Source organism: Falco rusticolus, chromosome 2 (genome assembly GCF_015220075.1).
Source record: "Falco rusticolus isolate bFalRus1 chromosome 2, bFalRus1.pri, whole genome shotgun sequence".
Lineage (NCBI taxonomy): Eukaryota > Metazoa > Chordata > Aves > Falconiformes > Falconidae > Falco > Falco rusticolus.
The window spans coordinates 30,951,833-30,978,455 of record NC_051188.1 but is presented as its reverse complement, the minus strand read 5'-3'; the positions used below and the strand labels follow the sequence as shown (position 1 = coordinate 30,978,455).

Genomic DNA, 26,623 nt, shown 5'->3' with positions numbered 1-26,623 from the left:
AAGCTTTGGGAGACATTTTATTAATGTATTCTTTTATTAGCAATGTACAATAGACATTTTAATTCTCTATGTATTCTGTCTCCTTGAAGTTTGGTAAATGCTTGTTCATATATAAAACTACACAATGCCTTTTTTGTAAGGACCAGAAATTGTGAAAATCTAAGTGCTACAGTATATTTTGTAGTGATTAAACATGTTGTCCAGAAGAGTTACCAGCCACTTCAGTGAGGAACTTCTAAAAATGTTTCTGATCAAGTTCAAATGCACCTGTTCATAAATAACGATTGGTTTGCTCATGTCCATTACACTGCTAAGTACAACTGTCTCCAATATAAAATACCGTTTCAATACATTTCTCCATATGGACAACTAGATAATCTAGTCATATTTACTTTTAACCAAGGCTAATACAAATTTACAATAAAGTAACTTCAGAACTTATTCAGAAAAATTATTTTTCAACCAGAAGCTTTACTTTGGACAAGGCAGAAGTATATTGCAAGTGACATTCTGCAGCAGAAGCTGGAGGCTTGAGAACAACTAAGGACTAAATATCAGCAATACAGACTTTTACAAGAACTCTGACCATTCTGAATGTTAACATTAAAGACCAGGTATTTCAGTTTGTGCGCCTGTCAAACAATCATAACCTCTGCACATAAAAAGATGAAAAATATCCCACAGAACACAGTATTTCAGAGAACATGTTATACATTGGCATGACACTTCTCAGATCAAATGGGCAACTGAAATTTAACATCCACCTGTGCTTGTTTTGCTAAGGTTACTATTTCAGAGAGTTTCACCACCTGAAAAAAAAAAAAAACCAAAAAATAAAAACTTAATTTCAAAACAATCCTAACCTGAGTGAGCTGGACCAATCTTTTTAAACAAAGTAGAATCAGAAAATCATTAGCAAGATCTTAAAAGGGCAAGGGGTGGGGGGGAATTGTTACTTAGTCCAAGTGCATCTTAATTGTTTTTAAATGAAAGATCAGTCAAGTCTTTTAGAAAACTTCTCACACAGTTACACAATGTCTGGTTCTCATTTACAACTAAATATCTTGATAAAATGTTAGTAGTTTTAAACTTCATGACACTTTTTTTCTTGGGAGGTGCTGGGGTACCCACTCACAAGAGGTTCTATATCTCCAGAAGCTATTTCTCCTCTGAATTTTTGTTGCAAGCACCTCTGGATCTTATTTTGATACCTTATGGAGCCTCAGCTTCTCTTGCATAACAACTCAGAACTGCTACGAATTATTTCCTGCTTTGAATCAAATGTTGTAACTGACTTTCGGAAAAAAAGATTCAGAACCCTAACTTCCCCTATGACACAAAATCCACCAGATGCCCTCTAATTTTTTGCAGATGAAAGTTTTTCATCTTCACTGTTATCTACACTAAATTTTCATCTTCAGTAAAATACTAGTTATCTAGAACTATTTACAGACATCTCTTGAATATTTAGGTAGAAAAAAATACTTTAACATAACAAGTTTATAAATGCTCAGTTCATTACTCTGATCTATCCTCATCCATTTGTTTATCTCATTCATAGTATCATCTTACATAAATCTGTTCAAGGACAACCTAATCTACCTAAGGACAACATACAAAAACAACTATAACCCATTCAAAGAGTGCTTCTACAGATACAGACAATTTAAGATTATAAAACTAATTTTAACTCCATTCGCATGGCTCCATGATTCAGCTGAGAACTTCAGATTCAGCAGCAGCTTTAAAAGATGCGTTACGTAGATGCAAGACAGCTTAAAGACCCACACATACTGCTAGGGAAGATTTCCATTGACCTAACCAATGCTTGATCAGCCTAGCAGGAGTTAATACTATTCCTGAGAACAGAGGGCCATAAAGTCAAGCTAAGCAAGTTCCTCCTCTAGGCAAGCCACAGCTGCTTCTACAGCTTCAACCCCAGGAAACAAAGCAAAAGAAAAAAACACCACCCAAACACAAACCACCTGTCTGAACATCTAATTACTTCATGAGGCAACAGGATAATCAACTATGCTTGGTTTTAATCATGCACACTGAAATACAGTGGTCTATCAAAGGAAGTGTTAAATTGAGGTAGTTCAAAAATGCAGTGTATTTTCTTCCAGTTAATAAAGCTAAGCTCTTAGTCATGCCCCTACCAAGCAGAGTGACTGATTCTGTCCTTTGCCTGGATTTTTTGGTGTTTTTTAACCTGCCTTTTGGTGGGGCATGGGGGTAGACAAACAAAAAAAGAAGTCCCAAACACAGAAATTTCTGGAGTATAATAGCTTCTGACTACATAGTTCTCCTTATAAAATATGCACTTACTCATTTATAAAACATTTGCTTCAGGCCCTGATAGTAACTGGCACTGTGATTTATCCTAAGCTACCTTTAGTTGAATGAACAGAGTTTCAACTCTTCAATATTCTGCAACAGATGCTATGTTCTGAAAAGAATATTCAGAGCCAGCTATCTTACCATTTTTGCAGCTTCATCCAAGTCATCACACGCAAGGATTTTGAGGCCACTAGCTGTTATTAAAGCCTTGGCATCATCAACTCGTGTACCTTAAGAAACAGAGAAAATGCCGCTCTTATTGACCTACTACCAGAGTAATTCTCATATTTTCTAGGAAGCCTGTTCCAAAAGTAAATTAGCAAATAAATTTAAAGACAACAACTTTAGTAGTTATAAAAGCAAGAGATCTCTTTTTATTAACTTGCCAATCCTCACCAACTAAATTCAAGGTTTGCCTTACTTTTCCCCACGGCCTTCATCCTACAGGCAACTTGCTATGCAACACAAGCTCAAGAACATTTGTCAGTATGGACAGAAATATATTTAACATGTACTGAAGCACACTCACCTTGCAACCGAACCACAATTGGTATTTTTAGGTCCAAATCCTTTACTGCCATAACGATACCTTGTGCTATCACATCACATCGCATAATGCCACCAAATATATTTACCAGAATAGCCAGTACCTACAGAATCAACAATATTCTTGTTAAAAACAGCCAGAAGCACATCAAACAAAAGCACCACTCAGCCTTTCAGCGTAAGAAAAAAATCAAGCTCCATAAATGTAATAAGGGACTCTGTGAAATACAGTTCTAGAGAACACCAGTCACAGAAGTACAGTTCTATAAAGTCACATACAACAAAACAGTTACTTCAGGAAAACAGTACTGCAAAAATGCCTGTCCCAGGAAACTTGCACACTGTCCTTCAATTCAGCACAAGTTGCAGACAATTGCCATTTCTCCTACTCAGTGTGTATTCTGTGTAGCTACTTGGAAAGACACACACCCATCTTCTGTACAAAGCCAACAATGTATCTTATTTCAGAATATTCTGAACACGATGAATAGAGAGCTGTTTGAGTTTCTTCAAGCAAATCAAACAGACGAAACTTCAGTAATTTAATCACTTAATTTGTCAACTGTTTATCTTTCCTTTTACAACATTGCTCCGGCAAAGGTACCTCCCACACTAGTACGTCCACATACTGAAGAAGTCATGCTAAAGAACACAAAATTTTACAAAACTCATACACAAGACACTGTTTATACAGTTTACTTAAAAGCTAGCATGCTTAGAGGTAAGCTATCTGAAATATATTTTAATCAGGAGCACTACGCCTGAGGTTAAGGGGAAGTCTTTTCCTACTCAAGTGGTGGCAGGAGGGGTAAAAAGATCACAGTCAATAGTGAAACATGAAATAAAGTAGGAGCAAAAATAGGTAGACAGCCTTGGAGGGCAGAATAAACTTAAAAAGACAAAACATTAATGTGCAACTGGTTAATTAACAGTAGCTCGGTTTTCATTATCTTGCAATTAGACTAGCTCATCTGTGTGGCATCGTTCTTGCTCCTGCTACTAATGGGTAGCAGCAACTTAGGCTGGCACCCCAGCAGGCTGTTCCAAACAACCCCCAAACTGAGCCCATCATGCCAGTCAGAGTGCAGTCCATGACACCAGTGAGCTGTACCACTGTTTGAATTTCAGCACCAGGAATCCCAGCTACAGTCACTGTTTTTTGATAAAAGCATGTGCAGCTGAAGGAAGGCAAAAAAGGAAAGAATATATTAATAAGTCTGTTTGACACCTACCATCAGCAGAAAATTGGCATTGGAAAAGCCTGTCCCAGATCAACAGCCCCTAGATTCTTCCTTGATTCGTCTTCTCTTCTCTCTGTAATTCAGGCGCTCTGTGCCTGTGTCCCTCACTTTTCACATTCTTTCGGCAAAGCGAGGGAAGACAGAAAGTCTTATGAGGAGCAGCTGAGGGAACTGGGGCTGTTTAGTCTGGAGAAAAGGAGGCTCAGGGAGACCTTATCCCTCTCTACAGCTGCCTGACAGGAGGGTGTAGGCAGGTGGGGGTCGGTCTTTTCCCAAGTAACAAGTGACAGGACAACAAGAAATGGTCTCAAGGTGTGCCAGGGGAGGTTTAGACTGGAGATTAGGAAAAATATCTTTACTGAAAGAATCGTCAAGCATTGGAACAGGTGGTCCAGGGAAGTGGTGGAATCTTCATCCCCGGAAATTTTTTAAAAGACATGTAGATGTGGTCCTTACGGACAAGTGGTGGACTTGGCAGTCTTAGGTTAACAGTTGGACTTGATCTTAAAGGTCTTTTCCAACCTATATGATTCTATGATTATAACACATTCTTGGACTGTGGTAGACTCTGCATTTGTTAACAAAAATGTCTCCAAGATTTTTCTGAACTCCTCTGTAACATCACTCATCATTTGTTTCTGGCCCTCTCCAAAGATGAGCAAGTGGTGCATGAAATTCTGGTGCAAAAGCGGCATACCATTACCAGATCCTGCAAGTCACTCCCACCTTTTGCAGTTACATCTTCTTCATATTTTTTGTTCTTTAAAAAGTCCAAAACTCCCCATCAAGCTCCCACTAGGGTAAACAAACACCTCTACATAGACCATCAATCCGGTCCTTACGTTGTCATTCTAGCATGGTAAAGCTCCTCCTCTAGTTTCAACCAATTTGTTATTTTAATAATATTCAAACACTTCTGATAAACTTTGGCTAGCATGAAACATAAATCCTTTCCAAGCCCAAGGTTCTTTTACCTTACATTACATATAATGAGTACCTTAGAAACTTGGTTGTGCACAGCACAGTGAATATTCATTTCTACAACTCTATGCACAAAACACCCAGTCAAAAAAAAAAAAAAAAAAAAAAAAAAAAAACAACAAACCACCAAACACAAAACCCATCTGAACACTGATTTCTGACTCAAAGATTTCTGGAAAGATGAAAACAAACAAATTCAAAGCTGTAACTAACTGGAGGATGCAAAACTGCCTACTCAGTACACAGCCAAAGAACCTATTTTTAAATAAGGAGGGAAAAAAATGAAACAGGTTTTCAGGCTACCTTCATTTGCACCAGGATTAAGCTAATATCTCCATTTTCTTCTCTTTTTAATTCTATGCTCATAAAAACACATTTTCTGAAGAACATGCACGAAGCACTGTCTTTCAAATCGCAGCACATTTTACCACTGTGTAGGACCTTGGTATGCCAACTCTTCCCTCACCTTTTTATCAGAGGTAATAAGCTTAAAGGCTTCTGTCACTTGCTGCACTGTAGCACCACCACCAACATCAAGGAAGTTTGCTGGAGTTCCGCCGTGAAGTTTAATTATATCCATTGTGGCCATAGCTAAGCCAGCACCATTGACTATGTAAGAATAAAGATAACATTTAGGAATTCAGTTTATAAATCCACTAGGCCATTTAAAATTCATTAAATTAAACATACCTAAGCAGCCTATGTTTCCATCCAATCCTATATAGTTGAGATCTGCTTTTGCAGCATCCCTGTCTCTTTGATCTTCTTGTGTCCAATCCTGCATATCAAAGATCTTCTTCTGACGATAGGCTGAATTACTGTCAAAGTTTATTTTAGCATCCATACACATCACTGAAAGAAAAAAAAATCATTTCATATTAGAATAATAGCTCAACTGCTACATGAATATGTGAGAAGTACGTTAAGTCAAACTTGGCAGCTATCTCAGGCAGTCCAAAGTTTTGCTGAAAAGACACACCTAGCACTGCATGTAAATACAAGATTCTCTCCAGTTTACCCACACAATGTTAAGTCCCTTTAACTGCACTAAAAGGGAAGATAATTGTATTTCTTGAGACACTCTAAGAACAAAGCAGCTTACAACGAGCTGTTTGATAAATCTGGGCAAATTTTGCTTCAGTAATTAGCATAAAATTAATCTCTACAGAAGGGCTCTGGTTTGGGTTTTTTTAATCCCTCTTAGTTTTCTGCTTTTAGATTATATATATATAGTGTGTGCGTGCATGCATTTAAGCACAGAAACACACTGAAAAAATGTTCGAGTTGGAAGAAAAGGTGTCAGAAGAATACACACAAAAGTTTCACTTAGATATCACTGCTGACATCCAAACCCTAGAGTATTCTTTACCTCAGAACTAAGTTGCTGTCTGTACAAAGGTAAGGCTTCATTTCTACCCCTCGCTACAGATGATATAAAAATGACAAGGTACGGGAAACAGATGTGAGAGATTGCTCCATACTGTTCATTTAAGCAGTATCATTCAAAAATAATATTAATAAAAGAACAGTAACAGTAGAGTAACGGTAAGCTTTGACAAAGGAGCTACATTCACGCTTAAGTTTAACACTGTTGTACTTGAAATCAAGTACAAATATTCTCCACAGATGTATTCTTTGGTGAGAGGGCAACTGGCTGTGATTGAATATTAACTCACTATTCTGCAACTGGATATGCTAAAAACCTGATAACCATCCAGATATTACTTAAAGCACCTATAGTCTTTCAATACATCAAACATCAAACTCAATCAGTCATTCTGATGCCTGAGTAGCAAAGGCAGAATTCTAGAAGATGCTGCTCCTCTGGTTATCTTTTCAGTACCAACTCTGAATACACAAGATGGGTCAAGTTTCAACTCATGGATTCTGCAAAGACCCAGTTTCCAGAAATACCTTATCCTGGGTAGCCAAACACTCAAGAGTAGAAGATGTGTTCTTACTAAATAAATCGAAAAGTTTAAAAAGGAAGCTATTTAAAGTTAAGATCCTACTTAGCAATTAAGAGCAGGTATCTACTATGCCTAGATTCTCAAATTTATATGCTTTATTAAACTCTGTTTTCAACATACCACATTAACGCTAAGAATTCTTACTGTATACAGCTGAAGTTTTAGCAGTGTGAAGCAACTAAGATTTACAAAAAAATCAGGTTGTTACATGAAGAATATGAAGAAGAAACATTACCAACTCCTGATGCATCTTCAACCATAGGATTTATTTCTATCATAGTAGCATCATATTTCAGGAAGAGATTATATAATTTGACCATATTTTCAGCTGCTTCATCCACCAAATTAGGAGGAAATCCCATTTTTTGGGCAAGCTGAAAGTAAAAAATTGTTTATCTGTTAACTGATGTTCAGGGTTTGATTTATTTACAAATTAGGAATTTCACAGCTCAGCAATTATTTCAGCATCAACTGAATTTATAAACGCAGCACCTCCCCTGTCCTCCTAGGAAAAATGTAACTCTTCCATTTCAAACGATTGTTTTCAATATAAAACACCGCATTTATCCTAAAAATGAGCTAGTAAAAAGTCATTACCCCATGCCTTCACAAAGCTGTATAAAAGCTAGATAAAGCACTGCCATGCACAGTTGGAATTACATTGACTATCACCTGCAAATACTTAAATATCTAGTTCAAAACTATTTCAAAATGTCAAAAGGGTTTAAGACAACTCAGCGGGTTGAATACATGCACACTTAACAAAATTTAGAAACAACCCTCCCATCCTCAGTAATGTGTACTTTTCCACATTAACAATTACCCTAACAGCTTGCTCCTTTTTTATGCCTTCTACTATATCAATGGGTTCCTTAATTATCGCATCAGGATTCTCTGCAGCAACATCTTCAATATTAACACCACCCTGAGAACTGCCTATCAGCACAGGACCCTAGAACAAAAAGAAAAAAAAAAAGCATAAGTAATTTTAATACCACACAATTGAAACTTAGTTTTTCCCATAATATACCTCACAGAAGTAAAATCTTATTGTTAGTTGGAATTTTTTTTATTTGGGCATTTTACTTGTATGCTCCGAGGAGAACGTTACTATTTATTCAATAAATCTATATAAAACCTTATAGTAATACTTTCCAAATTTTAAGGTGTACCTTAGGTCCAATTTCTTTTAACAAGTAAAATTTTCCTTTGAATACACTGTAGCAACAGATCAATTAACACAGACATATTATTAAAATTTGATAGAAAGATTTAACTTAGCAGCCACATGCATTTTATTTTCTAGGTTGTCACCAGAAAAAGAACAGCCTTATCTCCCTTTCTTCTCCGCTCACCCTTACACAAACACACATCGAATGCCAGACACTCGTTTATTCATTCTGCCATGCTTCAACTCCAAGGACAAACCTAGATCTGCAGAACCTAGTGACAAATTACTGCATACTCCTGTTCAGTAGAATCACAACAACTACAGCCATCAGGGAAAGCAAGTCACAGAGTCCTGACAAAACATCACCCATTTATTCAATAAAAGAAATTAAGAAACCAGAATTGGTAACATTTGCTGCAGAGATTAAAAAAAAAAAAAAAAAGCAGCTATCTCAACAAAAGCACCAGGGACTCACTACCATGGAACCTACAAATCTGTCTCCAAGGACTCGCTACCACGGAACCTAAAAATCTCTCTCCATAGGAACAGTCTTCCAGTTTACAGTAAAGACATACTCACTTGTATCGTCTCAACCTACCTTCCCTTATCACCACCTGGTGCATGGATCATGATAGCTGGTGTACTAAGGTAGCCTTTCATATCAACACAGGTCTTAAACATTAAACAGCCTTATAACTGTTGACGACTAATTACAGAAAGCATGACACCGGTTCAAAGAACACGCTTAACCACAGCACTTCCTTCCCACCACCATCCTTCCAAATGGAAACATAGATGGCAAATTATCCTATATCTAATAGCAAGGTTCAACACAATGAACGTTTCTGGATATTCATATCCTGAACAGTCAGAAAGCTAAAAACACATTAGAAAAATAAGTGAACCATTTTGCTTAAAATTTAAGTGGTCTTGCCCCCATTGGTGAGTAACATCCAAGACAGCAAGTTCCACTTTCAATTATTTTGCACACTTCCCCCCCTTAAAGGAAGAGGTTTGCAACAACATCAGAAACGCACACTGTATGCTGTTCAGCCTTCACACCGATGCGGCATTTCCTCACCATAAGCATCCTAGACAAGTTAAAGCAATTACAAGCACATCTAAAAACATGACTTAAAGTCAGCAGTAAAAGCAAAGCACATCCCTATCAAAAGACAATAATCCACACAGTTATGCTCCATATACACTAATAAGATTTATTTTATTATTTTTTTTTACACAAGAGCAAGAGCAAGTCAGGAAAATATGTTTCCCTTCTTTATCTAATTTGCTTAAAGCAGCTACAGTAAATTCCATAAGGATGCTTTCTTATTGATACCACAATTTTAAGCATATAAAATCTAGCCATTTACAGTATTTTAATGCCACCTTGTGGTAAACCTGGGGTGCATACTGTAACACTTGGATCTTCCCTGCTCTATAATACAGTACAACAGAATGTAGATGCCCCAGTCACATAATTGTACTAAAACCCAAAACAACTGATACCTTCACATCAAAAAGAATGCTACAGAGGGAAGAGTAAGGAAAAAATACAGTATTTCACTCCTAATTTTGCAAGGGAAAAATAGAAGTGTAAGACTAGCTTACTCATTCCTCCACATAAAATTATTTCATACTCATGCCAGAGATACTCCTCTAATTACCAAGAACAGTGCCTCTGCAAACTCTTAAGCATCTGGACAGACCAAACTCAGGTTTTGTTGAGCTTCAGGAAAAAAGTTCCAAGATCTGCTTTACTCTGTTTCTGTTGAAATTATTTAGCAATTCACAGTCTGTGCTCCATAATAGAATACTACTCTGTCAGAAAACACACTGACACATTTAAGTAACTGGGTTTGAAACGTAGCCTAAAATCTATATATCCACACATACAGAATGTACAAACTGGAGACACTTTGGCTTTCAGCCTCCCAAAAGCTCTCAAGACAGATCTCTAGGCCTAAACTTTCTTACCAGTTCCTGCAGAGTATTGGCATAAGAAAGCTACCAGCACTCTCAAAACTAAGGGACACACCTGTGCACCTCTAGGAACTGTCACACATTGGAGAAAAGGAATGTTTTATTTATCCAAGACCACTGGCTCTTCCAAAAGACTTTCACTTATCTTGTTCCTGACACTCTTAAATGGTGTGTACATGTACATGCACACACATAGCTGTATTTTTAAACTAAATTCTAGTATGAGCATCTGGTAGATAAGTGCAAACTAAAACCAAAATGAAAACAACTCCCTCATTCCACCCATCTCCCCTTCCGCCATATGACCCTGAACTTCAGTTGGGGCTATCAATACTCATTTGTTATTCCTTAAGCTGTAGCACTACATCTTTAAAGCATTTAAACACTAAGGCACTCATAGTCAGAGATACTAGGAAACAAAATTTAGCTCATGCATGTTTCTGATTTTCAAAGTTACCAGTACAGTAAACAGTTCTGTTGTTTTGGTTGGTTTTTTTTTTTTTTTAATTCAGCTATAACAAGTTAATTAGTTTACTTCTATTTCTGATATTACTCACTTGAAAAGACCTTTCCATTGTTATTGCAAAATAGTATTCTCTCCTGGGATATCTGCGCTCACAGATAAATACTTGATTGCATATCCTGCCCTTTTCTCCTGTCTGCTTGGTAAACAACTTCTTTCCAATCATTTTGGAGGAGATATCTTTTGCTTCTTCTGGACTAGAATAAAAGAAGCTCAGAATGTAACAAAGAAACTGCTGGAAAAACAGAAGTAGCATAAAATAAAATCTTATCTCATTTTTGTTATTTTAAGGTTAATAATTAAAACACTGATTTTAAACTAAGCAGTAAGTTAAAATCAGAATGTTTTTCCACTCAGATACTTAGAAACAACTTACGAAAAAACTATTTTCACTCCTCCTTTGAGGCCACCTTCAAATGTTCCTTTTCCTCTACCACCAGCTAAAACCTGTGCTTTAACCACAAGATCCTTTGAACCTAGAATGAAAGAAAACCCAAAATTTGTCATCTGCGACTACTAAAATGAATTGCTCCAGGCAGAATAATAAAGGCTGGTTTCATTTTATCCCTCCTCCTCTGCCCCCACCCACCCAACACCCACCCCCCAATTCAAAACACAAATATGTGAATACAAAACTGTAATGTAACTCACAGAGCTTATTCCAAGAGTCACAAACCATCCACAAAGCACAGCTTAGGCTGTTCTGTGAACAAACCTTGGTGAGTTAGCATCCGAAAGTGTTGACACTTTGAGTGTTTTGATTTTTAGCATGTGTTTGAATCACAAATGATTAAGCACCCAGTAAGAAATGGTATCTCAAAGACTATTAACAAGATGAAACTGAATATGTGACATACTATAATTAAATATTTTCCTCAATCAAGTACAAATACCCCATATGTGTAACCACTATCTTCTCAGCAATGATATGTAACTAAGGCACTTACCCAAGCCAACTTGCAGGTCCGCTACAGTTTCCATTCAACAGAGCACTGAGCATATGCTTGAGTGCTTTGCAGAAGTCAGAGACCTAAGCAAATCCACTATTTTTCCCACAGTACGCAAAGTAAGCCCTTTAGTTGGCTTTAACTGTTTAAAAATCTTTTACAAAATATTCTTCCAGGTAGGGGAGAATGTGCATTTGGGTTTAAAAAGTAAAGTACGAAAATATAATCAAAATCAACTGCAATATTCTGAAGTGTCATTAAAAGAGAAAAAGCAAAGAGAAAAGTTAAAGTCATTTAAGGTGATAAAGGAAGAAAAACAAAGCCCTGAGTTGTTATTCAAGTTCAATTACACTGAACACACTGCAGAGAACAAATGGACTGCAAGATGTTAAGAGCTGCCCCATTCACATTTGTGTGGCACATCCCATCTTTTCTCATGCTACCATTAGCTGAGCTACTCTGGTCTTTCTGAGCAAAGAAAGAAGTTGCTGTTCTCTTAGATGTGAAAAGGCAACCATGGAAAAGCCTAAGAAAAATTACAGTACTCAAGAAAAACTAGCTGCTATGCATACTGAAAAAGATTATGGAAGAAACAAAAAAGTTGTGTTGATTCCTTTTTTGACCTGTATCCTGCCTGGTCAGATAAAATTAACTTGCATAACATCACAAGCTAGGGTGGCTATAAGCAAAGGGAATGCTCAAGTTACTACTCCCAACTAGCTGCTTGTAGATTTTACTTCTTGACTGTCTACTAACAACAGATCTCTGAAATCACAACTGATATGAAATTCTTTGGCACAAGAAGCATGAAGGTTATAAAATTCAATATATTTTGATTTACTATAGTCTATTATCTAATTCAGTTCCTGAAGATAACTTTTTTATAGCTATTAAGTGCTAGCGAACAAGTAAGTTAACATGCTTTATAGAAGCCACACAAAACAAGACTTAAGTTTTATGCAATTACTTTAAGTACAAAGCTTGCTTTAGATAACACTAAGCCTCAGGTATGATTAAGATTATAAATAGTAGCTTCATGGAGAAATGAAGCCACATACTCAAACATGCAAGCTTAAAAATAAAATTCCATCAATTTGAATACAATTTACTTTGTACATACATACAACCACAAAATTTGGAGGAGCGTGACTTCTTGGTATTAGCATAAAAGATAGGAAAATACTTTCTTTTCTGTGAAGAGATTAAAAAAAAACCAAACAACCAAACCAAAAAAGAAACCCACGTAAACAAAACACCACACACACTCCCTTGCTCACAGAGGATCCCACCCGGGCTCCTTTACAAGGATCTGGACTCAAATATTTAAGATTTAAAATACAACAGCATTATTTTACTATTTTGAGCTTTCCACATAAGTTTTATATTTGACAGATTCAGAACTGATATACTTAGTAATAAAGACTAAAAGATTTAACTTGCAGTCCACTAGGAAGTTCAGAAAAGAGGGTCCTATTTCTTTCCTACACTAAGTCCAGAAGGCAAAAGCTGCTTCTGTAGAGAAGCTTTCAGGAAAGCCATAAAGTTCACCCACTGGCACCTTCTTTGTAGTGCTCCTCCTAGCACTAAAGACCAGAATCTGAACAAGTCAGAATCTGATGCCGACTAAAGCTCTAGTACAATCTCAGCTGGAACATTACATTTAGCTTTGGACGTGATGATAAATGTAATTTTCAATGGGAAAGACTGGTTACTTATGATGATCACTGAAATGAAGAGCTTCTCTTACAAGAGCTTGGTACTACTTTAAATCTATCAAAGGAGAATGATGCAAGAACATGATTATGGTCTTTAGCCACCATACCTGGTGAGGGACATAGCAAGAACACACAACTACACGTGCATCGTATATTCAGTTTCCTGCTCTACACCAGCCAAAACCAAAAGCCACCTATCAAGGGAAGTCAATTTTAGAAAGGATGCTGGGGAGAAATGAGGGATATGAACTGCAGAAAACAGCCAAGCTAACAATCTCCCTGAATAGCATGCTATTTTGTGATGACCGTGAGAGACAGAATATTGGGCTAGATGAAACACTGCCCTGATCACATAGGATATTTCTCAAGAATGTAATTGCATGATCACACTTTGGCAACATATAAAAACACCCGGAAGAAAAGTGTGTGAGAAACAACTTTAAACTTCCTGCAGTCAGTTTTGGCTATAACAAAGTTGTCATGGACTATCCCTTATGCAACAGAGTGCAACAATCATGGCATTAAATGAGCAGGACAAACGATTTGCAATTTATTTTCCTACAGCACTGCAAGCTAACTAGCTGCTTGACTGCATAAACACAAAACACTTCAAGGGTTATTTGACCAGCTATGTTTACAAGCAATTAAGCTGCACAGATGTACCTGAAACAAACATGTCCTGAGAAAACCTTAACTCATGCAGAAAATTTATTGTTCAATAAACCCTTTTTCCTACAGCTCTTATTTAAAGTGACCCTAAAATCAGAGGATAGAAATGTTTGGTCACACACCTCACCTGCAGTGTTACAGCTGCAGCACTATCACACAACCTGACACAGCAGAGACAGTAACCCAAGAAAAAATTTGGAAACCAGCAGATAACATAGTTTTCTACTGGGTGTCAACAGTTGTGCCCTTCTGGTGTACTCACACTGCTTTGAAATACTGCTAGGTTTTTGTTTCAATGAGCAGGTATCCACGTACAAAGTTAGACAGCTTATACCAGTCAACACTACACCACAGCAACAGTCCTGTCCTGCCTCCTGTTCCCTGTTTTTCACTCCAGTCTTCTTTCTTGTGCCAGCATAAACATTTGTACAATCATGCCTTGAAGCATATCAGAAAAGTGACTCCACTGAAGGCAAAAACCTTTTGCAAGCCCGTGCACCGTGTGACAAGCACACACACAGGGATACTGAAGTGAGCAGGACAGAAAGCAGGAAATCTTTCAGCAGCCATAAAGCCCTAACAGGGCACTGGAACAAAATAACAAACATTTAGGACAGCTCTCATGTCTCAGGCAAGCAAGCCACAGACCAATGCACAAAACTCAGAACAAGTATTTGTTAAGGCCTGCACTTCCATATTAATGGCAGTTAGCACTAAAAGCAAAACAGCCTGAAAACAATCAGAACACATGTAGAAAATTAAGAGCAGATACCAATGAAAACAGGTGCCTGAAATCAGCAGAACACTGAGTTAGTATCTATCTGTTCAGGACAAGAAAAATTATACAATACTAACACCTTCAACAATGGTTTATTAACTAGACAGCAGAAGAGTCATTCAGTCAGGAAACAGCCCAATCTTTATTTCTAGAAAAACTGATACTTATTCATTGGAACAAACAATTTTTGATTCCATAACTTAAGCTTTCAAACTGGGAGAAAGGTCTCTTTCTGCTTGCATGCACGCATTGGTCTACATCAAATACAACCTTATGATAAGCTTATTAAAAGGCAAGAAGGCTTTTTGTTCTGTTCTATCTTGGAAGTTTTCTGTACAAGTAGGTAGTCTGATGACTAGGGGCAGACAAACTTTATTAAAATGTTCTGTTTTACAAGTTTCCATTCCAACTTTTGTCAAATCATTTCAATTGCCAATTCTCTACTCAGTATTGACTGTAGTAGCACTACTGCTTTCCACATACTAAAAACACCTTCTCGGTAACTATGCAAGCCTAATGTGTTCTGACAAAACAGACAACAATAAAAAGCAGTGATAGGTTAGTTACACAAGTGCCAATCAAGTTCTTAACTACCTTAACTACTTAACTGCAAACTTACCCTGGGAGAGAGACAGAGACGCATAACTTTTGCCTCAGTTACTCTGTATTTACAAGATTTTAATACCAGGAAGAACATCTCACCATTTATAAGGGAAACCATTTTTTTTTCTTGTTGCACAGATATAATAAAAACTCTTAAGTTTAAGCAAAATAGTTGTCTTTACTGGAATTAGGGAGGGAAAAGATGGGCTTGTAACTAACAGCATATTATCAACAGAAGTCTCAACATAAAGAGTATGCCGACTCTGCCAATACTTGAGAGTATACCATCTGCTTTTTGTTAATAAGTATAGTTATTTAGAATTTAACTTCAAAATTACATTTTTTTCGGCATTTGAAACTGTTAGAAGAATCACTGCATGCAAATCAGAAGTATGACTACTGAAATAATCACGTGCCAGGAATCTGCATACTTTCACTGAAAAGACCATGACAGTCAGGATGCTGATAAGAAAATAGCAAACAAGATGTTTCACTACTACAAATACTTCCTGACATTGATCAGCTGCATCAAGTTTTTCATCAACTCACAACAGAGATTTCGTTTTGGCAATAGCTTAAGTTAAGTGATTAAAATACAGTGGTCAGAATGTGAATGTGCTGGTTAGACGAATTATTTAATTAGTGAATTATTATCAACAGTATGCTTTGATATTAGAACTTCAGAGGAGTGAAGTCCTAGAGAAGAAAGCAAAGGTTGAAGAAAAATGTAAGCTTCAGATGCCAAAAAAGAAGCGTTCACCAGAATTCAAGTCAGCATTTGGTTTCTAGACTACTACTGCTGGTTATCTAGAGATTTTGACCAGGTAAGCAGGAACATAATCAGAAAAAGAACTACTTAACACTGACCACTACAGCAGTTGTGTTTGTTTTTTTTAAACACCTGGGAGATTTCTGCACAAGGTTGCCACCTTAGATCATCATCCATGTCCTACCTACAGCATCTGAGCAAACACTGGAGCTTCAGACTCTACAGATAACCTAAAAGACATCACTCAACATAGTCAAGCAGGTAATTTACAGAGAAAACTGATAATGGCAAAACAGCCACAAAGTATTAGGAACAAAAAAGCTAGATGGGAGCTTTCAGTGTGACACAGAACAAAGGAAAAAAAGACTTAATCAGACTACCGAGGAAGGCGTGGCATACACTAAGGAGAAAACCACCCCAAACTTTTCTGCCTGAAACACCTATTCTTTTGAAGAGCTACTGAAGAAAAAGCTAGTACTTTACCTAAGAAAATCACTGCACACATTGTACTAAACTTTGGTTTCTGACTAAATCAAGCATAAGATCAATCAATCTATTTATAAATCTATCCAGGTTTATATATTTTACTTTTCTTAACAGATACAGGTTGTATGTTTGAGCAGTAGGCAGAAAAATGAAACAGTAACATTGAAAAGAACTTAAAAGGTCTGAAGAGATACATCTATTAATCACGAAACTGTCTGCAGGAATACAGCCAATCCAATTACTTGAGTCATACCATAGAAAGCATATCAAAAAAGATCATTCCTTATAAACCACAATGATAAGGAAATAGACTAAATCTTTTAAACTTCTTAAACCACAGACTCCATTGCTTTCAGTCTTCTTGCAAGAACTCTGGTGTAAAAAGGTAAAATGTTACACACTCAGATTCTCAATAGTTCCTATTCCGTACAGCTTTTTATTTTACCAAAATTTGACTGTCTGCCACGAGCGTAAAGCTGTGGGATGCACTGTATTAAAATCCTACAGAACTACGGGAGCAGAAGAGCTGCTTCAAGATATTAAACATTTCAGAAGTCTTACCTCTCAAATAATCATGAATGGAAATATATGCTATGAAAGAAAAGCAGACTTTTCTACAGACACACAGTATGTCACTCCCTTCCACACAACTAACAGAAGGAAGTGTCAGGAAGCTTCGAAACTGCAGTTACAGCAATACATACACTTTCATAGGTGCTGTCTCAACAAACAGCAATACTATACATTTCAAAGAGTGTATTCTGCTAAGCTATCTGCTATCATATTGATGAAGCATCTGTTCTTCAAGAAACAGTCTTTAGGTTCATTAGTCATGTTCTTGATAACAAGTATCAACCTCTCAATCAGCACCAGTCACAGTGCTAACTGGAATGTACACATAGGCTAAGAGTAAACCATAAACTTAGAGGCAACCAAGAGATCCTGCTGCCTCTTACCAATGCTGTGAAACAGAATTACTCAGCTCACTTGTTCAAAGTTTAAGTGAAATGCTCACGTAAAATATGAAAAGCCACAGATTGCAAAGCCCACAAATATCTGAAAAGACTTTTTTTTTTTTTTAAATCAGTGAAGTCTTTAAAGACTTCATCAGATGCAAGTCTTCTCAGCTCCGAGTAGCAAAAGTGAGAACTAGAGGTCTTGAATGGAGGCAGTGAACTACTGGAGGAAAAGCAAGCAAGCAGTGACACTTACATGAGGTCTAAACATACTCCCAGGGACTAAATCACTGTAGGAGTTATGTTAAAAGCATAATAGTTTCATGAACCAGTATGTAGTAACAATTTACTTGAAATGAGATGGAGGGTTCTTTATAGGGAAAAGTTGCTTGTGATGAGAATAGTCATGGGGATTTATTACTTAACAGGCAGACAAACATGAAAAGAAAAAGCTATAGGCAAACCGATGTTGTAATAATTACAACAGCCAACTTCCCATGGCACAACAGAAGAGACTTTAAAAAGCAGAAGCAAAACAATAATCACTTGCAGAATCCAGCCTGAACAGAAATCTGAGTTGAAAACAGCACTTTAAGAAATCTGATAGCTGCAGCAGAAATCACATTTAAAAAAAAAAAATTCAGTTTTTTTTTTCCTTAAGAGTCCAGATAAATGTAATAGGGAAGAAAACAATGCAAGCTCAAATACTGTACTTCACATGGGGTAAACAATATGCGCTTTTTGTAACACTTCAGCCTTTAAAAGAAAAAGTACTTAGTACAAGAAAGACTGGGGGAAGGGGAAGCAACCTTTCTAGCTTCCAGACCTCATCTAACTTTAGACCTCAAGATAAGCATAACTACAAACGAAATTCTAACAAATTTCATTATTTTGTTATTTAAAGAATATTTAGTGCACTGTTCTAAACAGGCTCCATGACAAACTGCAACATTCATATGCCTCACCTTGATTTTACCACACACTAGTTACCTAGCAGTGATAACAATCCTCAGTATGGTTAAGCTTTGGCTTTGTTCATATAACAGGGTTACACTGATTTAGCTACAGCCACAGCTAAATTATGATAATCTCTGTTAATGAGAAGGTTGTATTTGTTATACATTGAGATAAAAAGTTACCCATTCCTAAATGAAATTAGGTATTTGCAAAAGGAAAGAATTCCAATGCCAAACTCAAGTTTACAGAGAGCAGGTTTCTGACTAAAGGTTATCAGGAGTATGTGAATCAGCACTAGGGAGACAGAGCAAGCAATATTTCCAACTATCTCTGTAGCGGTTTAGACAAACATTTGAAAAACCAGTTTAACACATAAAAGGAAGCAAAGGATAAACTGGTATCTACTGGCAGCAGCTCTTACACAACAAAAATAAACAATGAACAGGTGGACAAAAAAAGTGAGACCTTTTTCATTCTGCTAGAGATTTGGCTTGTTTGGTTTGGATTGAAGTACATACTAAATGAAAACTATAGAGGAGAAACTGCTACAATAACAAAAAAATCCAAAACACTGGAGCAAAGGATAATATGCCACCATTCAGAATGAGTTCTGAACAACGTTCGAGCAATGTCTCAAGAACTCAAGCTCCTTTAGTGCATTCTCCTTTTGAGATGAGAAAGGGAAGACTTCTGAAGTACCAAAGAAAGCCACAGCATCAGATGCACACCAGCTTCAACAGAGTACATGTCTGACAGCCAGAAGCCCCAAATTCTTTTATTCTAGCTTACTAAAGGTTGCTGACTCACACATTTCACAACTTCATTTTTCTGACCCCCAAGAAATTGCACAGGGTTACATGGTCCAAATAAAAGGCATACGTATGACAGCTATATAAACTGCTATAAACCAGCAGACATACCTACTTTGCTATAGGACTCCCCTCTGAGCAAAGTGTTTAAGCACCAGGCAAAGGAGATTGGTTGCTTTTTCATCAACAAGCCAGGAATTTAGCATATAACTACAAGGCAAAGTTCCCCCCTCCTGCATTTGTATCTTCTGTTCTATATGAAATCTTTGACTACAGAAGCTTTACCTGCCACCAACACTGAAGCTGTTCATACAAGATTTCCTCTAACCTTGCTTTCGAGCAAAAAGAAATCCAGAATATGCGCAGAGTAGAGTCTATTACTCATCTCAAAGAAGTTCAGGTAGTTGTATTAGTCTGGGCTAATACAATTTATACCTGTCCCTTTCCTTCTAACCCAGACTCACAAGTTACAGGAAAAGTATCTGCAATATCTGGGATACAGGGATGACGATGCTTGAAATATACCTTCACATCCAGTGGGGAAGGGCTTGATCCTATGTTAAAGGAATTTCAAGGACACAGTTTAGTTTCACAAACAAGTCTCAACACACAACCAAGAGTGTCTTTAAAATTAGGTCACTTCACTGATTTCACCGCGTGCTTGTGCACTGGGTAACCTTAAGCATTAGAAAACTTCACATTGAGAAAAAGTAAACACTCAAATCTGCAAGAAAGTTGCATCACAGGAAAGGCTCTCTTAAAGAGCAGGTATGTTCAGAACACCAATAAATGTCTTACCAGGAAAGACAGAACAAGTAGTTACACCTTGTATCAATCCCATGCTTATATTGTATATGTTTTCTTTAATATTATACCTATTTCTTTTGCTATTTTGTAAGCTTCGTCTGGTGTCCTGGCAACCAGTCCGTGTGGAACAGAAATGCCAGCCTCCTGCAACAGTCCCATACTCATGTATTCATGTAGTGACAGCCTCCTCTGCTGCTGTTTTTGCACCTGGAATCCATGATTATTGAGTATTCCTGGACTTCCACCAAGTACCTGAAGGAAAAGAACAGAAAATAAAAAGAACAAAGAACGTGACTGTGATGTGAAAAAATACCTTCTCTGTTTAGGTTAAAAAAAAAAAAAGCCTACCTATTAAACAAATACAGTTTAGTGTACCAATCCAAACACCTGAACACATAATCCTACACTTGTGCATTACCTTTCCACATTAGTTACTCGTGTCAGGTCTAGAATGGGGTTTTGTGAGGTTTTATTGGGGCAGCAGGAAATTGCTGGTGAAGCTGCTAGCACTGACAAGGGCTGGCAGGGTTAAAACACCCTTGAGTATTTGGTTAGCATTTAAGTACTTTAAGGAATGTATCTGTAGGGAAAAGAACCTTGAGGACATTTGGAAGCACAAGAGACAGAGAAAAGCTCACAGAATAGGTTTCTTCAAAAGTTTTGGTAGATTGCCTCTGTCTATCAAACTAAAAAACTAAGACCTGGGGAGGAGGGGTAGCAGAGTTAGACCACCTTCACTGGCTGTACCTGGTGAATTTAATTTGCTACAGAACAGACTACTTAGTCTTCATATGACTATCATGAAACAGAAGAAAACTAGCTATGACTTGTTTCAAACATCTACACTGAATCAGAGGGTTGCCAAATGTGCAAAATAACATTTCAAATGCCAAGTAAAATATAACATGCCTAATATCCGATACAAGAAGTTCCAGTGTGGAATGAGTCTTAATTTCACCTGCCGAACTGACATACAGAACTCCACAAATTTCTGATATGTATTTTGTATAAAGAGAAAAACTGATTTTGATTATAAAACACCAGTAGTACTACTACAGGAGTAATGACTTTTTAAAAAGAACATATACTCATGGACTTTAAGACAAGACAGACTTCCAAAGGGTACCTTGTAAAGTAACTGTATTTCATAACAAGAAAACTATTAACATACGTAAAAAATATTTGCTGCAGTTTTCACATTTCATGATATAGGAACAAGACCTTAATTTTATACACATACGGAACAGCAAACCTACTGAATTCAGCCAATCCATGAACATAAACTAGCACTGAGAGATTCAAAGCAAAAAGACTACAAACCAAACTTAGATACAGGCAAAACTCTGCATTTATTTTTACTTTTTCAGCATGTACCATGGGCACAAGTACCACAAAAATCAGTCTGCATCTGGAAGTTTCACACAGACAGGATTTTTAAGGTTTTGTTTCATTTAAAATCAAGTCAGAACGCAGATGACACAAGAGCTTTACCAGGGCACTTCAAGCTAACTGAGAGAACCTATTTAACCTCCAAGGGATTCCTTCTGCAAGCAGGAGGCCCCCCTCCTTGGCATGAAACCCCAGCGAGCCGCGCTGACGGCTGCGGCTCCTGGCACCGTGACGGCCGGGCCCGGCAGGGTAACACGAGAGGGGGACGGCGGCGACCGCGACCTTCCCCCGGGCGTGGAAGGAGAGGCAAGGCGCACGGAGGGCCTGCACCTCCAGGCTCCCCGGCTCTGCTGCCTGTACCGCTTTCCGGGGGGTCTGCAACCGAAAACAAGCCCGCACGCCGAAAAGGCGTTCAGGGAAAACAGGAGCGGAGGCTGGGAGATGAGCTGACCGGCACGGCCCGACCCCCCGTACGAGTGAGGTGACGGCGGAGATGGGAGCGCTGGGATTTCCAAGCAAGTCAGGGGAGGGGGGTGTGAAAAGGAAGGAAAAGAGGACCACGCCGGGAAGACAAGCAAGAGCAGCAGCGGGGCGGGGGGGGGGGGCGGGGGGCGGAAACTGTACACCACAGGCGAGCACCCGGCTGCCCGCCCCGCCGCCGCGACAGGGCAGGGCAGGACGGCGGCGGGCCGGCAGGGGACAGCCGCTCCTCCGTCGCCGCTTCGCAAGGAGCGACCCCGACGCCAGCCGGCACGGCACGGCCCTGCCCGCTCCGGCCCGCCCCGCTCCGCTCCCGAGCTGCCGCTACCTTCGCCGTGGCGGTGCCCAGCGCGGCGCGGATGCCGTTGCCCCTCAGCCCGGCCGACGCTCGGCTGCAGATCATGGAGGCCGCCATGGCTGAGCCCCTTCGCCCTCCGCCGCCCCTCCCAGCGCGCAGGCGCCGCCACCGAGCCGGGGCGGGCGGGGCAGAGGGGACGGGGCGGGGCAGGAAGCGCTCGCGCGACTCCTCTCCCTCAGCGACTGGCGCCCGCGGGACGGGGGGAGGGGCGGCTCTATGGTCTCCCAGGGCCCCGCCCAACGCGCCCATCGGCCGCGCTGGAGCTGACCGCCTTCCCAGCCTCTCGGTTTTCAACTATTTTGTTCTAAATAAAACAACGTTTGTTTTCTGCAGGGACCCTAAAAATGGCCGTAACCCACTCGCTGCCGTCCCACACAGGCCGGCCTCGGCTGGCGCCGTGTGCGTCAGGCACGAGGAGCAGGCCCCAGCTCCCTCCCGCCGCCCCCCTCAGCCCAGTGCTGCTTCAAAATGGAAAAATTGCGAATATCTTTACTGTGAGGAATTATTTTTTTTTTTTCGTATTTCGGGGTGTCTCCGTGCAACAACTCAAACATGTCCGTTATCAAACTGAAGACCCTGTATTTCTAGGCACCCGTTTTGCAGACCCCCTTCACCGCCCCCCAAGCAGGCTCCCCCCGCCATGACAGGAGAGCCCTTGGGCCTCACAGCCCAGAACTGCGCCTCCGCCTTTGTGCTTTAGTACCTGTGCATTTACCGTGGTGGCCTTGCATCACGTCACTAACGAACCAGGGGACAGACATCTCTGCAGAAACCAGTGAACGGGCCTTGTGACTCACAAGCAGGTGAAGCTTTTTCCTTTCAAAGGAGACAGTAATTAGGAAAAGATTAGTGGCCTGGGAAAACAGAACGGGAAATGTCCTCTACCCATAATGAGGAAAAATGCAGTTATTTCCACATACCATGAACATCACAGCTAGATCTGATTTGAAGGAAAGCCATGCTAGAGCTGTTACCCTCCTGAGTTTTGTAACAAATTACTGCATAATTAATAACCAGATAAGCTGCATTTTTTGTGTTCTGAAACGGAAAGTGCACTTACAGCTATGATACTGCATAGCTTCTCCTTGGGTGAATATTGCAAAAGAGAGAGTAACTAGCCATGGTTCAGTTATTTTGCTTCTGGTCCTCTGCTGTCCTAGTGTTATTGTCACCTGTGAGCACTGCAGCGAGCTCAGCAGTGCACTTCCCTCTGCACCTCTTACATCCAGACATGCAATGCAGGAGTACATGTCACCGAACCTGTAAGCAGCTGCAAAATTTTGATAGTCCATCCAAATTTTTCCACCACAGGTGACAGAAAGGCTTCCTTCTGCCAATGGGAAAGAAAACAAAAAAAGGCACTTACACTTTGTGCTCTTCCTCTCCTATGCATGCACACTGGCTCTGCGCTACTCACCCTGCCTGCAGCTCTGTCCCAGGACAGTACTTGTACACACTTACACAAACTTCAGGAAATGTTACTGTAACTCTTGAGAGACTCTCCAAAATGACCTCCCCCCTGGAAAGGGGCAAAAAAGGGCATGCAACAAAGTTTACAAAGACAATGTAAGGAAGCTTGGCAGAACTTAGAACCTTAAGCTTAAAAGCCCTAAGCTACTATTCAGAAACAAGTACTGGCTGCGAGTCAGGAAGGAACTTACATCCTGACTCAGTTGCTCACTACTGCAAGAAAGATGGACAAATCTCTGAGCTTATAATTCATCCTTGCCGTAGCAAAGAGCTGTAAGACATTCAGAGTACAACTACTATTGTATTTTCTTCTCACTACACATGACTTCTCCTTCCCGTTTGAAGATGCAGGTTTTTACCTTATACATCAAAAGAAGAAATGTTACATATACAAGACATATTACAAATGGTCTTGCAATATTGGCAGCTGCTGCCATTGTCTCTAGTCTGATACACAGCTATACGGAGAGCTTTAATTGTTTGGATGTTGCGTTGTCCCATTTCCTTCTCGGCTGTGAGAATTCATCCAGCTGTGATGCGCTGTAAAAACGCACGGATTTCTGTCTGTCTGATCACCAGTGCCACCATCTGGCTCAGACTGTCAGTACAGTCGGCAGTTAATGCAACACAAACCTGAAAAAACATCAGTTCTTGGAAATGACACATTCACCTGTTTTTGCTTTCTTAGAGAAAAAGGAAAAGACAACAATCTCAGCTAAACCCAGGCAAATTCCTAGTGGGCCCGGTTAAACTAACTCAGGTTTGCATACTCTCAGCCTAGCTCAATCCCTGACCTACACTAGGGGAGACTGCAAGGAAAGGGGAATGCGCCGTAGCATTCTGATAGATATCCAGATATTTTGCTTAATCTCCAGAAAATTCTAGATACAGGTTCCTTCCTATTCGAAGTTTAAAACAGTGAGATTTCTTGCTGAAGTCAGAGTAAGCTTTTTAACAAGGATCAAGGCCCTCTCTGAAGCTGTACTTAAAGCTATAAAGAAGGAGGAAAAAGGTACATTGCAAATGAGGTAGAAGGAGCAAAGATGTTTTAACAGACAGATAGCTGTTTGAGGCCAAATAAAGCATCCCAGAAGGCTCAAGCATTGTAAAATAGATATGAATTTGCTTTATTACATAGTTACCACATCTACCTAGTGACAATGGTACAACCCAATTTGTTTCCCAGCCCTTGTAAGCTCCACTGGTTGCTGTTTAAGTCGAAAAACATTAGGACAGAGAGTCTTGCCAAGAAGGACATCTGAGCAGAGAAAGCCAAAGCCTCTGCCAAGGTCATGAGTTTAGAGGGCAGAAAAAATTCAAGAAAAAAAGAAGAGATTTAGCAGGTGCTTAAAAAGCATCCCAGTACCTGTGAGGAAAACTTCACTGAGCTTTCTAGAACACTTTTAGTTGAAGACAGGAGGGAGGAGCTCACTGTTTCAGTATGGTAGGTGAGTAAACCGGTTCAACTGCTGGACCAGCCAAGGTCAGAGCAAAGAATCTGACTTGAAGCAAAGTAAGAATAATCCTTCAGTGGTGTCTACATTGCTTTACATAGCATGTCTTGCAGCCAGTGAATTCTCTCTGCATTGCTTGTCTGCAGAAGTACCATTGTGATTAACTCTGGACAAACTGCAGGCTGCTAAGCAAACACTCCGGAGCACCTAATAACATGAAACTATTCACTGCACCCATTTTCAATATGAGCAGGTTATTCCATCTGTCCTGATGACTGTCATACAGAAAAGGCAATCCAGGGTCCTTGCCTGAAGGTGCTCCAGTGTCCCTCCTTCAAGGACTCTGACATCTTCACCTGTCCTTGCAACAGGCATTTAATGTACACGCTGCCAGGTCTGGATGGCTGCAGTTTTCTGCAGGGGACAGTACGAACATTAAGCACCAGCTCACCATCTCTCTTAATACAAGAAGTGGGAAACACGAGGGAAGGCTGGCAGGTGAAAGGTCCAACGTACACAAAAGGATTTTGTTTGCAAAAGTCATTTTTCACATAGCTAAGCTGTGGAGCACCTTGCCATAGATGCTGCAAATGGTGGAAGTTTACATGGGCTCAAGAGGAGTCTTGGTAGGTTTAAAAAAGAAGAGAAATGAGAAGAGGGTTAGTAAATACACAGAAGCCACCTCTGCCTTGAGAAGTCACTGAGCCACAGATGGCTGTAGAAGAGTAGTTGAAAGCCCTGCCATGATTTCTTGCTGATTATATTCCAGACATCCACTCTGGATCACCAAGTACTGATTTTTGTCCTGAGCTAATGGATACTTTTATATTCTTCTGTCTCGGTCTGTGCTGGGATTGAACACACCCAGAAGTTTCATAGAAGCTGGAGCATAATACATCTTTGGCAGCCTATGAATTGCCCAAGGTCACATAAAATATTAATGGCAGAGCTACAAATAAAACAGAAATGTCTCACCACCTACACTCATTCTGATGACTCAGTCTTGTCTGTACACAGCAGAGCAAAGAAATAATTAACAAGCAATGAAGACAGTAGAACTCTCAACACAGTACAGCTCAAATTTGTCCTACTGCTCTTGCATATGCTCACCATTATTCTCTATGAAGTGTTGTGAAGACAGTGACCACTTTTGGGCTGACAGCACATCCTGATGACAAACAGTACTCTTAATGGAACCAGATATGAATGATAATTCCATCA

General features: G+C 39.4%; 1 protein-coding gene across 2 annotated transcripts; it reads right to left on the bottom strand.

Moving 5' to 3' along the window:
- On the bottom strand, positions 1-26,623 carry SUCLA2 (succinate-CoA ligase ADP-forming subunit beta). Of its 2 annotated transcripts, XM_037378556.1 has the most exons (12): positions 26,513-26,623; positions 23,182-23,294; positions 20,320-20,503; positions 11,132-11,231; positions 10,790-10,952; positions 7,902-8,030; positions 7,314-7,452; positions 5,799-5,960; positions 5,575-5,717; positions 2,870-2,990; positions 2,482-2,570; positions 5-809 (listed from the first exon to the last, which is right to left on the bottom strand). In XM_037378556.1, exons 3-12 carry the CDS (start codon positions 20,414-20,416, stop codon positions 735-737), a joined length of 1,218 nt encoding a protein of 405 aa, XP_037234453.1. In that variant the 5' UTR covers positions 20,417-20,503; positions 23,182-23,294; positions 26,513-26,623; the 3' UTR covers positions 5-734. The 2 variants fall into 2 exon arrangements, with proteins under 2 accessions (XP_037234452.1, XP_037234453.1); XM_037378555.1 differs by lacking the exons at positions 23,182-23,294; positions 26,513-26,623 and adding an exon at positions 22,449-22,589 and having other exon boundaries at positions 1-809.